At 43.7% G+C, this 16296-nt stretch overlaps 1 protein-coding gene across 3 annotated transcripts; it reads left to right on the plus strand.

The window, feature by feature from the left end:
• Window positions 1-699: 699 nt before the first annotated feature.
• On the plus strand, window positions 700-16296 carry SLAMF7 (SLAM family member 7). Of its 3 annotated transcripts, XM_072814399.1 has the most exons (7): window positions 700-820; window positions 9839-10171; window positions 11425-11697; window positions 11909-12028; window positions 12925-13028; window positions 14450-14512; window positions 15292-16296. In XM_072814399.1, exons 1-7 carry the CDS (start codon window positions 766-768, stop codon window positions 15361-15363), a joined length of 1020 nt encoding a protein of 339 aa, XP_072670500.1. In that variant the 5' UTR covers window positions 700-765; the 3' UTR covers window positions 15364-16296. The 3 variants fall into 3 exon arrangements, with proteins under 3 accessions (XP_072670500.1, XP_072670501.1, XP_072670502.1); XM_072814400.1 differs by lacking the exon at window positions 12925-13028; XM_072814401.1 differs by lacking the exon at window positions 9839-10171 and having other exon boundaries at window positions 746-820.

A 16296-nucleotide genomic window follows, 5' to 3' on the forward strand; every position in this document is an offset into this window, starting at 1 on the left:
CCCCTCTATATGGCTTAACTTTTTGTCTCTCATATTTAGTTAAAATAAGTTTTTAATTTTGCTGTAATATACTCTAAGCCTTGATTTTCTCATCTGGGAAATAAGAATTATGGTAGTATTTCACAGGGTTGTTATGAGGAATAAATAAAAGAATGCATATACTCCTGCCACTTAGCAAAACTCAGTAAATATTATGATCACCAGTGCTACCCTTTCCTCCTCCTTCTAATCTTCTCTTTTTAACATTTCCTATGTTTTGAGGATCTGAGAGGTCATATAATGTAGCAGAGAAGACTGACCGTATGGCCTTGGTCAATTCCTAGCATCTCTGAGCCAATGATTCCTCATATGTAAAATGAGGTATTTCATCACCTTTGAGATTCAACTCATTTTTCCATCCCTTATTGACCACCTACAACTAGCAACTAAGAAGGGCAGCCTGAGTGACTCAGCAGTTTACCGCTGCCTTCAGCCCAGGGTGGGATTCTGGAGACCCGGGATGGAGTCCCACATCGGGCTCCTTTCATGGAGTCTGCTTCTCCCTCTGCCTGTGTCTCTGCCTCTCTGTTTCTCATGAATAAATAAATAAAATCTTAAAAAAAAACAAAAACTAGCAAGTAAGAGAAGCATTGGAAAAAATACAAATGGTTTGTTCACACTTCTCATTTTCATGACTCCTCCTACACTTGCAAGTGGTAAGGGAAGGGATGTGAGCACTGCGAGAAGGAAATAGTTCATTTTAGTGACAGACATCTAGAGGACAACATGCTTGTTCCCCCAGCGCACTTCACCATTTTCTTTCTCCTCTTCCAGCTCACAGGTGAGTCCAGATCCTCCTATTCTCCTGAGTGCCTTCCCTATCCTGATGTATACCTCTAGGTTTCTGGGTCTACTCTGGGACTCTGGTCCAACTCAGGTAGCTCTGCTACTTCATCTAATATCTTTCTATAATCAGTGGTCTCTAAATCACAAGAAAGGAAGAAAATACTAAGAATGAATAACTCTAGGCATACACTCTCCTTCGACTGTCCCAGGAAGGAATGGCTGAAAGAAGGGGTATTGGGTATTAGAAAGACCTGTATTCTAATCTAGATCCTGTTATCAATTAAATAAAGAATGCTTTCTTCCCTGGGCCTCCTCTTTCCTTCCCTTTGAGGACTATTTTAAAATCAAACTGAGATCATACAGGTATATATTTATTTATTTATAAATATATACCTATATTTTAAATATTTATACTTAAACATATTTATAAGTATATATAAGTATATATTTAGAAATATATTAGAAATATATTTAGATGATTATGCATAACAAGGATATTAATGGAAGGAAACATTTGAATTTTCTCTCTTAACCCAAATAATTCAATCAGTCTCTACTTAGAAAACCTGCTCATATTGTAGGTATTTTATTTTTAATACTATGAAGGACTGAAGACTTCATAGTCTTCTATGAAGACTTCTGTTCCTGTCACAAGAATTCGAGTCTTTGAAGGTTTTACTCTCCTCAGGGTTCTCAGGAAGGACCTGGAGCCCCGTAATTTAGAAATATCTCTCTGGTCACCAAACTCATGGGGTACCCATGAGGTCTCCCTCTAAGGGCTTGGCTGCTATGTTTATGTGTGCCTCAGCCTGCCCAACTGACCTGCCCAAGACCACATAGTCAGCCAGCGCTCCCAGTCCTTTACCCCCCACCACCTGGCCTCACCAAGGGTTCAGCATCTGCAGACTGTTTAACCTCCTTGAATGCAAAAGAGTTTTGCGTATTTAGGAAGAACCTGGTTCTAAGCAAGTGGCCCTAGAGGTTTTTATTTTAAAAACCACTCCCTGAATAGAAACAGTGATCAGAAGTGGAACTTGAAGGTGACATGGGAAGGACACAGCAGTGCTTTTCAAAACCCCAGGTGCCTACCTGAAACCTAAACTGTGGGCAGCAGGGTAGGTGTGTGTGTGCTCTGCTCAAGAAGGCTGTGGATAGCATGTGAAGTACACCTCCCACGGCTGAAAGGAGTCCAAGACTGTCCTAGAGCCTCCCATGGGCAGGGCAGTGGAGCCTCCCATGGGCAAGTCCCTGGCCTTGAACAAGGACTCCTGGATTTGACTCAGTAGCTATTATGGAGGATAAGTTACTCAGCCTCTGATCCTTGGTTCACACAAGCACATAACAGAAAATGAAGTTCCAGAATTACTATGTTTTAAATGAGACATATAGGATAGTAATAATCATGTGTTTTAAGTTCTGCCTATGTCCAAGGCATTTGTCTACATCTATAAAGATAGACATTATTATCCTTTCATAAAGAAACTGGTGCTTGAGAGGTCAAGTATCTTGGGCAAGATCATACAGACACTAAAAAGTAGAGCCGAGATTGAGTTTCCAAAGCTAGTGTTCTTTCCATCACACCAAATTCACTAATGCTATGCCTGATATTGGAGAAGTATTCAGTAAATGTGTAGTTTAGCTGAATCTTCCTCAGGAAAGCTAGTTGACATTCTTTACCTCTCCAGCTACCTGAGACCAAGGTAACTACAGATTGAAAATGCCCAAGAAGAGCAGGTCATTCCATCTCCAGGATGTGGATATACCAACAGGGAACCACCTTGGCTGAGTTCAGAAGGGCCAAAGAGAAGCTCTTGCAGCCTCTATTTCTCATCTGGAAAATAGGCACAATAATCTGTGTTTCCCACCCCTCCTCACAGATTTTTGTGAGGATCAAGTGATGCAGTGGTGTTGAGACAATAAAAGGAGAACAAAAAAAGTGATGAGCAGGTACTGGGGAGGTGTTGAGAGGACCAGAAGAGACAAGAGGGAGTAGAGGGAGATGAGTGAGGGACAGAGCACTGGGAGCTTGTACATGAACGTGGTGGATTAGGGCTGGGCTGGAGTGTTGCAAAGGCATATGGCATATCGAGAGGTTTGCAAACCTCTGTTCCATGTGTACCAGACGTGGTGCTGATTTAAAATTCTCTCTCCATGGTACATTAGTCACGGGGAAATTGGGTAAGAAGCAGTAGTCTCCAAAATTGTTTTTTTCTTTCTCAAGCAGGAGTTTGCTTTTATGAAATGAAATCTTATGCAGAATCAAATGTGTAAATTACTGTATAGAGTCAGAGCCTCCTTGATGGAAAAAGAGTCTCTGAGCCTCCACCCCATCACCCATCTTTGCCCCCAATACTTTCTTTAAGCTCTTCAGAAACACACTGAGGTGGTGCTACAGGCTTCAGGGGTGTTGGGGGCATACGTTGGGAAGCCCTGTTTAGGAGTCCTGGCTCCACTGACTTAGAGCATGTCACTGTGACCCTTGAAGCATCAGTCTCCTCACCTGTGAAGTGGGATGGGACTAAGTAGTTCCTAAGACCTCTCCCAGCTCTGAGATGCTCTGGTTTCCATCTCATTCCATGAGATGCTATGATATGCTGGTACATTCTAAGGGAGGCACTGCATCCTGGTAGAGGTGCTTGGGGACCAGGCTGGCAAGCAGGAGGTGAGCTTTACAGCCTCCCCTACCGTGAAGTCTTCCTCCTGGGTACCATCTCTTGATTCTGGCTGTACTAATGATGTCCCATCCTCCTAACTTGGCTCCTTTGCTCCACTCAATTCTTGCATTTTGTGGGGGAACAGGTGAAGAGGAGGAGGTGATAACCCAGAGGAAAAGGAGGTGGCAAAGGGGAGGAGCTGTGTTTCCCTTCCTGTTATGAAGAGCATCTTACAGTTGACTTTTTGATGCCAAAATATCTGAGTCTTGGTCAGGACGGAAGCCAGAGGGTCTCCTGCTCCAGCTCCCTCCACCTCCAAAAGCAAGTTGGCAGGGAACTCTTGCTGCAAGAGATCTCACCATGCATGGTGATTGGACATAGTGTTTTGCATTGAATTAGCCAGTAAATGATTGGTCTATAGGCATTAAGTTCCAGGCCACCTTTGAGAAGCCCATTCTGCTGAGAAGCCATCCAAAGAAGCCTCGGGAAATCTCTGTTTCTCACTTCTAGCCATCGTTGGGGAAATGAGAATTAAAAATGAGAAGCCTTCTCAAGGCCTGTCTCATAACACTGCTCCTAGCCCTCCCCTCCCACTTCCTACTGTGTGGCAGAAGGCTCTGTACTTCTTGAAACACTTTCATCCACCCCAAATCCTGGCAAAGGTTCGTATTCAGTCTCCCTATTGTAGGTTCCCCCAGTGCCTACTACATCCCCTTTCATAACCCATACAGCCACTTATTTAATGACTATCTCCTAATTCCATGAGTACAGGATCAGGATGGTGTTGCTCCCTAGTTATATCCTCAGCTCCTAGACAGTGCCTGGCACAAATATGGAACAAGATCAATTCTTACAATTCATCAATTGTGTGAATTCCTCACAATTCAGAAGGAATGACTGAATGAAGACAGGATGATCTATGTAGGCCACAGAGCGGGGAACTTCAGTTCAGCTTTGGAGAAGCCTCTTGTTTCTAGATCCCTCTAACAGTCACCTCTGTCTTGACATTCACCCAGAGGATATAGCACCACATGTGTGAAGGGGCGAAAAAAATGATTGCCCCTAGCCTAAGTGTGTGCACACACGCTGTAACGCTAAAGCCACATCCTTGCAGCTCTATCATCTTTTCAGCTTAAACACCTTCCAAACCTTTTTTTTTCCCAAAGATCTTATTTACTTATTCATGAGAGACAGAGAGAGAGAGAGAGGGGCAGAGACATAGACAGAGGGAGTGGCAGGCTTTCCACAGAGAGCCCCATGCAGAACTCGATTCCAGGACCCTGGGATCATGCCCTGAGCTGAAGGCAGACGCTCAACTGCTGAGCCCCTCAGGTGTCCCAATCTTCCCAAACCTTGTGTTAAAAGTCCAAGATTACACCTCTTTGGGGCCAAGTGATAACCAGTCTTTATTAGACTGCAAATTATTCACCTTATGTTGAAGTAAAAGGATGTAAACATTAGTTGATCAGTCAGAAATTCAAACTGACACTGACTTTGTAGCATGTACTGGGTCTGTTTTGATAGCTGTTGAGATGATCAAAGACAGAGCAACTGGAAACCATCCTGCTTTAGTATTAGAGATGCTGGGGAGCAACTTTTTGAAAAATCCGATTCCTTAACAGAATGACTTGAAAAAGTCTCAAGGGATCCAAAGAATGTATGCACTGACTGATAAATTATGGGGGGCAGGGGGCAGAAATGTTTGAAAACGGGAATCAGCTGCCAAGAAAGGTATTTACCCAGGGGGGAAGCCAGTACTTTTGGAGATAAATTTAGCAGAAAAAGTTGGTTAAAATTCCAAAACTGTAATCAAGGGACTAGGTCAACATTTGGTAGCATCAGATTCCCTTTCTCTGGGGCACTAGTAGAGTAGCTTGTGCTTGAAGGAAGGTCACCAAAGAACATGAGGGGAAAACTGCATTCTGTAAGGCCCAAGGGCTTCAGAATTGACACCTGAGCCCTTGCTGCTGAAGAGGAGTGAGAGAGAGGGATGGAGCTAGCACAAATGCCCCAGGGCCCTCAAAGTGAGCCATAGTGGAAAGACCCCAGGCTCTGGAGCTGGAGTGACACTGGGTTATATCTTTGAATCATCACCTACTAGTTTTGTGCCTTTGGACAAGTTATTTAGGTTTTTTTGAATCTCAGTTTTCTCATCAAATCAAAAGTTGTTTTTTTTTTTTTTAAAGATTGTATTTATTTATTCATGAGAGACACAGAGAGAGAGAGGCAGAGACACAGGCAGAGGGAGAAGCAGGCTCCATGCAGGAAGCCCGACGTGGGACTCGATCCCACGACCCCAGGATCATGTCCTGGGCCAAAGGCAGGCACCTAATCGCTGAGCCACCCAGGCATCCCTCATCAAATCAAAAGTTAACAAATTTTTGTTGTAAAGGGTCAGATAGTAAATACTTTAAGCTTTGCAGGCAATATAACCTCTGTCGAAACCATTCAACTCAGCATTTGTAGTGGAAAAGCAACAATAAATAATATAGAAATGAAAGAACATATCTGTGTCCTAGGGTACCTGGGTAGCTCAGTCAATTGGGACTCCTACTCTTAGTTTTAGCTCAGGTCATGATCTTAGGGTCATGATCTCAGGGTCATGGGATGGAGCCCCACATCAAGCTCTGCACTCAGCACAGAGTCTGCTTGTCCCTCTCCCTCCCCCTCTGCTCCTCCTCACTCCAGCTGTCTCTATATTAAATAAATAAATAAATAAATAAATAAATAAATAAATAATTTTTAAAACCTTTTAAAAAAGGTTAAAAGAAAGAACATGGTTGTATTCAAATAAACCTTCATTTAACAAAATAGGCAGCAGGCCACATTTGACCCATGGACTATATAGGTTGTTGATCCCTGTGTAAAAGGATCAAAATTCCTAGATTTCAGGATTGCTTTAGGTGTTAGGCATAATCTTTATAATAAATGTTTAGCATATACTCAACCCTAATACATAGCAACTATATTGGGAACTCTTGCCAGGGTAGCTGGGTTTTAGCAGAAACTATGAAAATAAATCCCTAGTGAAGCAATTTTAGATCCCTGCATAGGACAGTACAGGAGTTTGTCTTTTGTTAGAAGAGGATATGAGTTGCATCAGTGCAAGGGTGGTAGAAAATATTATGGTAAGACAACACCAAAAAAAACAAATACTCCAATTAAAAATGGGTAGAGAACCAGAACAGACATTTTTCCAAAGAAAATTTCTATGTCTAGAGATGAGCGATAAATGCATGAAAAGATGTTCAACATCACTAATTACCAGGGAAATGCAAATCAACCACAATGAGATATTGCTTCATACCAGTCAGAATGGCTATATCAAAAAGACAAGCAATAACAAATGTTGGTGAGGGTATGGAGAAGAGGCAATCCTAGCTCACTGTTGGTGGGAATGTAAATTGGTACAGCCGCTGTGGATATCAGTATGTAGTTTCCTCAAAAAGATAAAAATAGAAATACCATATGGTCCAGTAATTCCACCACTGGGTATTTACCCAAAGAAAATTAAGACCCTAACTCCAAAAGATATAAGCATCTCTATGTTTACTGCAGCATTATTATAATAGCCAAGATATGGAAGCAGCCCAGGTGTCTATCAATAGATGAATGGATAAGGAAGACGTGGGTTAGACACACAATGGAATATTACTCAGCCACAAAGAGGAATGAAATCTTGCAATTTGCAACAACGTGGATGGACCCACGGGGTATTTATGCTAAGTGAAATAAGTCAGACAGGGAAAGACAAATACAGTATGATTTCACTCGGATGTGGAATCTAAAACAAACAACCAAACAAAAAACAGAAATAAACTCATAAATACAGAAAACAAATTGATGGTTGCCAGAGGGAAGAAGGGGTGAGGGGGGTGAAGAGTGAAATAGGTGAAGAGGATGAAGAAGTACAAACTTCCAGCTATGAGATAAAGAAGTTACAGACATGAAAAGTAAGGAACAGAGAATAGAGTCGGTAATGTTCTAATAACGTAGTATGGTGACAGACAGTGACTACACTTATATGGTGAACACTGCATAAAGTATGGAATTATTGAATTACTATATCATACACCTAAAACTAATATAATTATTGTATGTCAACTATACTTCAATTAAATATATATATATATATATATATATATATATAGGGATGCCTGGGTGGCTCAGTGGTTGAGCATCTGCTTTTGGCTCAGAGTGTGATCCTGGGATCCTGGGATCGAGTCACACATCAGGCTCCTCACAATGAGCCTTCTTCTCCCTCTGCCTATGTCTCTGACTCTATCTCTCTGTGTGTCTCTCATGAATAAATAAATTTTTTAAAATCATATATATAGGGCAGCCTTGGTGGCTCAGCGGTTTAGCACCTGCCTTCAGTCCAGGGTGTGATCCTGGAGACCCCAGATCGAGTCCCATGTTGGGGTCCCTGCATGGAGCCCACTTCTCCCTCTGCCTGTGTCTCTGCCTCTCTCTCTGTGTCTCTCATGAATAAATAAATAAAAATTTTTAAAAAATCATATATATATATATATATATATATATATATATATAAACGGATCCAGCTTTGACACAAAATAGAACCTGGATACTTGGTTAATCACACAGAGCCAGTTAGGCACAATGCCCACAGTAGTTTGAATTTCTTTCAAAATCAGAAGAAAAATGAATATGGTAATAATAATAATATGTAATAATGAATCTAGCTGGCATTATATCCATTTTTATACCAGTGCAGTCATAAAATATAATTTTTAGTATTTTTTTATGGATGAAGGGCCAACTAAGGCAAAAGTGAATACAGCCTACAAAAGTCATGGCGCAGCCCAGCAGCTGCCTCACTACAATACAACTGTCAGGAGCCGATAGCCTGGTTACTTTGTTAGATTTTAAAAAGATTTTCCTAAGGCCCTGGCTGGCCCAGTTGGTAAAGCGTGTGACTCTTGACTCACAACTCGGGGTTGTGAGTTTGAGCCCCACATTGGGTGTAGAAATGACTTAAAAATTTTTTTTCTTTATTTCCTCATTTTTGTGCTCTTAGAAATTTCCTCATGACCCATATGTTAAGAGGTAGAAGGGGAAATAACTGGGTTTTGTACCTGTATGGAGCACACTTTTAAGAATAAATAAACAAAATGTGTTCTGGTTTTAGTTTTGCCGCTATTTTTGATCCTTGAATACTTTCTTTCAATCTCTGCTATTTGGTTTTCTCATTTATAAGTGATGACCTATGAGGCCTCGATCCTATGGGTACTGATGCGATCTCTGCCTCTTACTAGACTATTACTTTTAGCAAGTCATTTAACTCATTATGGCTCAGGTTCCTGTTCTGTAAGAGGAGAATATTTGTTTTTAAAAATCCTACCTCTAAGCATTGTTTTAAAAGTTAAATGAGATCACAGTAGATGCTTTAAGCTGTTAGCCCCTATCTAAATTCCCTTTGTGCTCTGTGCTATCATGAGTCTGTCCCTCAGATCTTAACACGTAGAAGATTCATTCCCTGTATTTGTTCACTAGAAATGCTCTGTGAGCTACTCTTGGAAGCTTTTTCCACAGCTATTCTTGACTATTTTCCACCCAGAACCACATAACCAGTGGCAGTTGTTTATACATCGTACTTTTTGAGGTGAATTAAGGTTGTGGTGAAACAAAAATTTCTCAGCGAAGTGAACCCCTACTACAACTCCTAATAGTTGGGGGTAAGCATCATGAGTCAGTCTGGGCATACTGTAAAGCATCCAGTAACTCATGCTTTGGCTTTCCACTTAAGAAAGGACACAGAAATTCCAGTGAGTGAAATCCTTACTTAAGGATGATCTCAAATGCACTCTAATTTATCAGAAAACAGAAAATGAAACACCTGTAAGTTTCCAAGCTCTTATCACTAGGAACTTAGAGCTCCCTCCCCAGTGTCCTGATCTCTAATTGAGAACCATTGCCCCCATTAACAGACAAGCTGCTGCTTCTTCATCTGCATCAAAATCAGTACTCCCCCCCCAAAAAAAATCAGCACTCCCAGGAGCAATCTGGAGTCCCAAAGGGGGATTTGGATGAAAACCTCCCCACTTGTCCCCTAACAGGAACTTATCCAAGATGAAGCTGGCCTCATGAGCTACCTCAGAGCTTGGTCTTTCCAGCCTGAGGTCTCTGGGAAGGGGTGGGTTCACCTGTAGTTCCTCCTTTCAGGCAAAGCATTCTGACTTCAATGCCTTTGCATGAGTGAGGTTTCAAAGGGCTTCCCAAGGGCTAGTTGGGTTGGCCCCAGAGAGTTTCTTGGGACCTTCCCAAGACCCAAAGCAGGTGAGTAATTTGGTGGCAAGGGCGGCGACTTAGGTTTACTTTATGGTTCTCTGTGTCTGCAGGGCCAGTAACCTCTGGAGCTCTGAAGGAGCTAGTTGGTGACCTTGGTGGGTCTGTGACTTTCCCTCTGACGCTCCCAGGAATTCAGATTGACAGCATTGTCTGGACCTTCAACACAACCCCCCTCATCACCATACAACCAAGAACGCCAGACAGACAAGCCAATGTCATAGTGACCCACAGTCATAATAAGAAAAGGGTGGATTTCCTACATGGAAACTACTCCCTGAAGCTCAGCAAACTGAATAAGAGTGACTCGGGTGACTACTACGTGGTGATATACAGCTCTTCCTTCAAAGAGCCCTTCAGCCAGCGGTATGGGCTGCGTGTCTATGGTGAGCAGAATCAGTTCCAAAGGTGGATGACTGCCTTCATAAAGTGGTAAACACTCTGATATTGGAGATGTCCAACAAAGGTTGGATAGAGACTTGGCAAGAATGTGGAAGAGGGAACTCCTGCGTGGATGAAGTAGATGTAGTTGACCCCTAAGGCCCCTTCCTATTCTGCAAGAGGCAATGTAGTGCAGAGGATGGGTGAAAGGGAAAGCAGAGATCACACAAGTCAAATGCTGGCTTCTCCACCTACTGACTGCATGGCCTTAGCCAGGCTACTTAAGCTCTGTGAAACTTGGTTTCCCTATCTGTAATGAGGAGGAAGGGGATACCTACCTTAGAACGATTATTGTGTGTAAACATCAATTACACCTCCTTCCCTACAGTTTCCAGCCAATTGAGAAATCCACACAAGAATCAAAAGGAAGATAAAAATATCATCTTTATTTTTTCTGGTGAAACTAGATAGGAGAAATATTTTCCCCCAAGTCTAGACCTTGGAGCCCATTCAGGGAAGATGAACAATTACTCAACAAGTTATAAAAATAACTGAGCTGCAGGATCAGGGACACGCAGAGATGGGCCTCCAGGTTTGCCCTTAAGAGGTGGGCCATGTACCTGGACCAGGTGTGTCCTCCACATAGACATGTTGAAAGGAACAGAGAGCAGGCATTATGCAGTCAACCGAGGCAGGGGAGAGCGAAAGGGCAAATCACACTTAAACGGCAATCTTAAGAGCTCAAAGTAGAGAGAAATGTAGTAATGAAATGATGTTGGATGTCAGATTCTCACCATCTCATCCATGAACCAATTGCTCATCCTCTCGGGGAGAAAAATGAGCAGAGGAGGATCAGAAATATTATCCCCACACTATTCGCTCCTGGAGCATAAAGTGAAAGTCTCTTCAAGGAAGCCTGCAGACATAAGACTAGGGAGCGTCTAAAAAACATAAAATTAGCTCCCATTTAAAATACATCTAGCACGAGGCTGGCCATATAGCTTTGCTTCGAAAATGGCAGCTGTGTTCTTGTTGCATTATCATTATTTCTATTGCTATTATTAATACTTTTATATAGCTGTGGGAAGGTAGACCTAGACAGTTCCGCTTCCCAGATAAGAATGAGAATTCTGCTATGAATTGCTGCTTCCTCTCCACTCTGGAGCACCCCAGAGATTCTGCACCCCAGGTCTAAGGTGTACAAGAATAATTCAGAAAGAGCATAGTTTCTACTCTCGGTTGTCCATTTCTCTTGCAGAGCACCTATCAAAGCCCAAGGTTACCATGGGTCTGCAGAACAAAGAGAATGGCACCTGTGTGACTAATTTGACCTGCTTCGTGGACCAGGGAGGAGAGGATGTGACCTACAGCTGGGAGTCCCTGGGGCAGGCAGCCAATAAGTCCTATAATGGCTCCATCCTCCCCATATCCTGGAGGCTGGGGAAAGGGGGCATGACCTTCATCTGCGTGGCCAGGAACCCCATCAGCAGCAATTCTTCAAATCCTGTCTTTGCCTGGAAGCTCTGTGAAGGTGACTGTCTCCTCTCTTTCTCCAGGGGCCTCTGTCTCAAGACCTATACCTTCTCCAGCTGCTGGTCCCCATCGGAACAGCCCATGAAACCTGGAGGCCCCTGGGAAGTCATCCCATTGGGAGGATGGTGGCAGTTGCTCCAATAGTTGGGTCGTCTTCCCTAGCTGATTCCTCTCCCATCCCTGTGCCTCCACCGATTCTCTCTTTAAAGGTGCTGCTGATGACTCCGAATCCTCCGTGGTCCTGTACTTCCTGGGGGCGTTGCTCTTCATGCTCACTGCCTTTACCCTGGTGCCATTTATTCTGTTTATGCGGAGAGAAAGAAGAAAAGGTAGAGCATGCACTATTTTTGCTTTCAGCCTCATTCATGCATTTGTTCCCTCATCTATTCAACAAATACATGTTGAACTGTGTGCCCGTCCTGGTATGAGGCACTAAGTGAAGCGGCCACATTCTCTGTCCTCAAGGAAAGCACAGTCATCCTGACTCCTTAATTCTGGAGTAAGGGAGTGCTTCTCTTCTAAGTCCGAAGTCCTCCCAGTTCCCTCTCCAGTGCCCACCCCTCCCCTTCCCCCAGAGGGAAGTTGTGGTCCTCCTGTTGACACAAGCCCTACACTGCTGACTGCCCCTCTGACCCGGGAGACAAGGGCCTCCAACTCTGAGGTCCCAGAGACCAACACACTCCAGCCAGCCCTTCCAATTGCCCTGTCAGAGCCCTCAAACCAGACCCAGTCCTCCTCACTGAATAAATTCCAGAGACGTCTCTTTACTTCCCACCTCAGTCTAGACACATTCCTCCTGAACAGGCCTGTCTGTCTTTCCATGCCAAACCCCATGCTCCACATCCCTGTTGATTTGTCTTCTCAAGTTCCCCCAATACTGTCCATATGAGGTGTTGTGAAGGGACCTAAGCACCAGTTGCATATAAATTGCAGTTGTTAAGATCTTTCCTCCCTCTTGAAAGCACTCTGAAAGTGTTTCTGACTTTCTCTGCTTCCCCTTTTGTCTGCCTTCACCCAGAATTTGGATAGTGAAGTAACCACGGTAACCAGTTCATTGTGGGATTTTCCTGCATGTAGCCCTGAAAGTCCCATGTCCCAGAATACCCTTCAGTTGTAGGGAAGCCAGCATGGCAGTCATTCTAAGTGGGTCTTCCAGGGGGTAGGCTGGTGGAGGTGGTGAATCAGAGGAGGGCCAGCTCTGATTCTCTCCCACCTTGGTTTTCAGAGTCCATTGAAGAGAAGAAGGGAATGGATACTCATCAGGAAATTCTTAACTACTATCCCCCTTCTGGAGAGACCCCAGTGTATGACACAATCAGTTGTGTTAATGTGAGTCCTTTGCCATCTTTCCTGGGGCCTGATCTTCCTAAGACCCTCCTTGCTTTAGTTAAGATTTCTCTGTGGACTTGAGCAACATGGATTATGAGGATGTATAGCCCTTGAAATCCAACACATCTGTGTCTCCCCAAGTCCTTATGGATACTTTCCTGTGCCAGAGTCAGGGACCTCTGGTTCTGAGCCCCTGGGTCTGACCCAGCCAATAATGCTCACCCTGGGATCTATCTAAGGTAATCTATGGGCCTCTCCCCTCTGCAGTTCACAAGGGCCACTCAACAGGCCAAACTCCTTTTGCAAAGGACAGCAGGTAGAGAAGTGTGACTTTGGCCTCATGTTTGAGTTATGGTGTCAGACCACTGGCTGTGGAGATGCCTTTTCCATCAGGAGACGTTTCTGGGGCCCACGGTTGCTTTAGGCCCACAATCAAGGCTTTCTAGGTGCGGGACACCAAGCTGAAACAAGCAAACACATGGTCAACTCAAAGGAAACTCTTTGAAAAGAAGATCATAAGTTTAAAGAAACCCAAATAATAAGACAATTTGGAGACATGACCTAGGCAGACAACTTCAAAAGGCCCCCCAGGAATCACAGTAGCCCCAGCCGGGCTAGCTCCATAGAGGCCATAGAGCACTTTTCTACACTGGCCCATTTAATGAAGAAATAAAAGCACTTTGGGGCCTCAGCAAGCCAGCTTCAGTGCAGCCCTTGGTGTCTCAGGTTGTATCTTCCTGTGCTTACCTACAACCTTTCTGAGAGGAGACATTGCACTTCCTTTTGAAGCTGTTAGTGTCCTGAGAGTTCCTTTCTGCCTCACAGGGGAGACTGCTCTGGGCTCCACCCAGCCTGGCTTATGTCAAAATGGATTGCTTTATCACCATCCTCCTTCTTCTCTGCCCAAGACCTACTCCCAAGAGGCCACAAAACTATCCTGGATGTTCAGGAAAAAAACGTCATGGACCCAGGATACTTTTCTCCAGCCTGGAAGGAGCTTTTGCTGTTGCTGTCATTGTAGTTTTGTTGTTTTGACCCATCAGTCATCCTCACATATTTGCTCCGAGGGCCATTTAGGTCAAAGGAAAAGCTTACTTGCAACATTAGCAATATTACTTCAAATTATCCTCCAAACACCTTAGGCTGCTCATAGCTCATGGGACTTCTATACCTTAGACATTTTCAAATTTATTTAAACACAACACAGCTTAAAAATCAGGCAGTTGCTTCTTGAAAAAAAAAGGTTTTAATCATTATGATAGCACTCACCAACAAGAGTCCCTCCCTGTCCTCATTCCTGGCCCAGAACCTCTCTTCCTCCTTGGCCATCCTCCCATCTCTGCTTTCTCTTTTCTGGATTCTGGGTGTCTCTTTGGGCTTGTCTAGATGACCCTATGATTTCTTTTTTCTTTTTTTAATAGAACTGTATTCCAGAAGAAAATTCTGCAAATACACTTTATTTCTCTGTGCAAATACCCCCAAAGGTAAGAAACTTTAGAGCTGAGATTTACCTTACTTGTCTCATCTCTTCGTGGTGCAAGCTTAGCTGAAAATGTGTTGGGGCCCAGGGATTTCATATTCTCTGATATTAAAAATTTTCCCCAGTACATCCCATTCCCTTTGCTTAGGGTTACACAGAATATATGGAATAAATGATAATTATGTTTTAGGAGTTGAATGCGGTAATATGGAGCAAATAGAGAGGGAGAGAGGTTCTAGCTAGGGATGATCAGGAAAATCAGCAGGATCCTGAGGATTTGGATGGAGGAAAGTCCAAGGCTTGGGCCTCAGAGAGGAGGATTGCCGGGGAGACAACTCCAGCTTGCTTCTGAGCCACCAGTAAGCTGGAGGCAGGAGAGATTTCTGCTGCTTTTCTTTGGTCTAACTATGTTACATCTGGTTTGCAACATCTCCCGGGTTATGCTACTAATGTGCTAGCTTTAAAGCTTATTCCTTCACAGATCACACTTGGCAGAAGCAATGGTATCTTCCCATCTCCCCTCCCAAATGGGTCAGAAAGGATGAAGATGAGCAAAGCAGTTTGCATAATAGTAGGAAAGTAATAGGATAATTGGAAGTAAAGTTCAGTTCACTAAGCATTCAGCAAGCAGATGTGGTATAACCTTAAGTAATAGTTTCTCTACAGTGAGAGATTTGAGATGGGTGACCTTGGCAAGGAAGGGTGTCTGGGGTGGCGGGGTCTCCTGGTGGGATTCAGCGCCCTCCTACCTCAGCAATTTGCCTCTTTATATCTGCCTAACAGATGGAGAAACCCCACTCTCCCCCCACATCACCAGACACACCAAAGTCATTTGCCTATGAGAACGTCATCTAAGCAGCAGTACATCCCTTCTGCCTCCCCGCAAAGGAAAAAAAAAATCACTGAATTGACCAGAAATATTGAGGAAGAATGAAGAACACTGACTTCCTTCCAGAATAACTCTCCTCTCTACTCCTTCATATTTGAGTTCCTAATGCCATCGACTCCTGAGAAATCTCTTCAAACCCCATATGTGTAACTATCCCTTCCTGGAAATGTTACTGGGAATTTATCATCCAATTCCAAGCAAGAGGCTTAGAAGTATCTCTATTGAAATGTCAATGCATTGTCCATCATACGAATGACAGCTCCCATTCCAGGGCTTGGAGATCAGGACTAGACCAAGAGTCTTGTGGCCAAAAGGGTGAGAACATAGGAATGGCAGACATTCCCAGAAGAAGCAGGGGTAGCAACCAGAAATGGAGTCATTAACCAACTCATTACCTATGTGCCTGGCACTGTGCTGCGCTTACGCTGGTTTTGGTCAGGTGTGCTCTCTGCTCTCATGAAATTAGTTCCTTGTGAATGACTTCGGTGGGCATTAGCAGCAGATCTGACCACAAATTCCCAAGAACAAGAGAGTCAGGTATGGATCCATAGGACCTGGGGGCCAAAGTGTCCAAGGACAGAGAAGCCATGTAGAAGATGGGGTTTGGCTGGATGGATTCTCCGAAGTGTACCTGGCCCGAAGACAAGGACCACGGCCTCAGCTTTACTTACACTCTGCAGTGCAAGTGAGAAGCCAGGGCCTTAGGGCTTGTTCAGAAGCACATCTCAATAGAGAAACTCCACATCTCAATGGAGATGTCGCCTTTAGAATATATTATAAAAGACTTGGAGATAGGGGTGATTGTGTGTAAATATTTAAAGTCACATAATCTGTTCACCTAATATTTATTGAAGATCTCGGCCAGGTCAGTCTGGCAAATAAACCTGACATAATCTCTG

The sequence above is a fragment of the Canis lupus genome, chromosome 38, assembly GCF_048164855.1.
Source record: "Canis lupus baileyi chromosome 38, mCanLup2.hap1, whole genome shotgun sequence".
NCBI classification, from domain to species: Eukaryota; Metazoa; Chordata; class Mammalia; order Carnivora; family Canidae; genus Canis; species Canis lupus.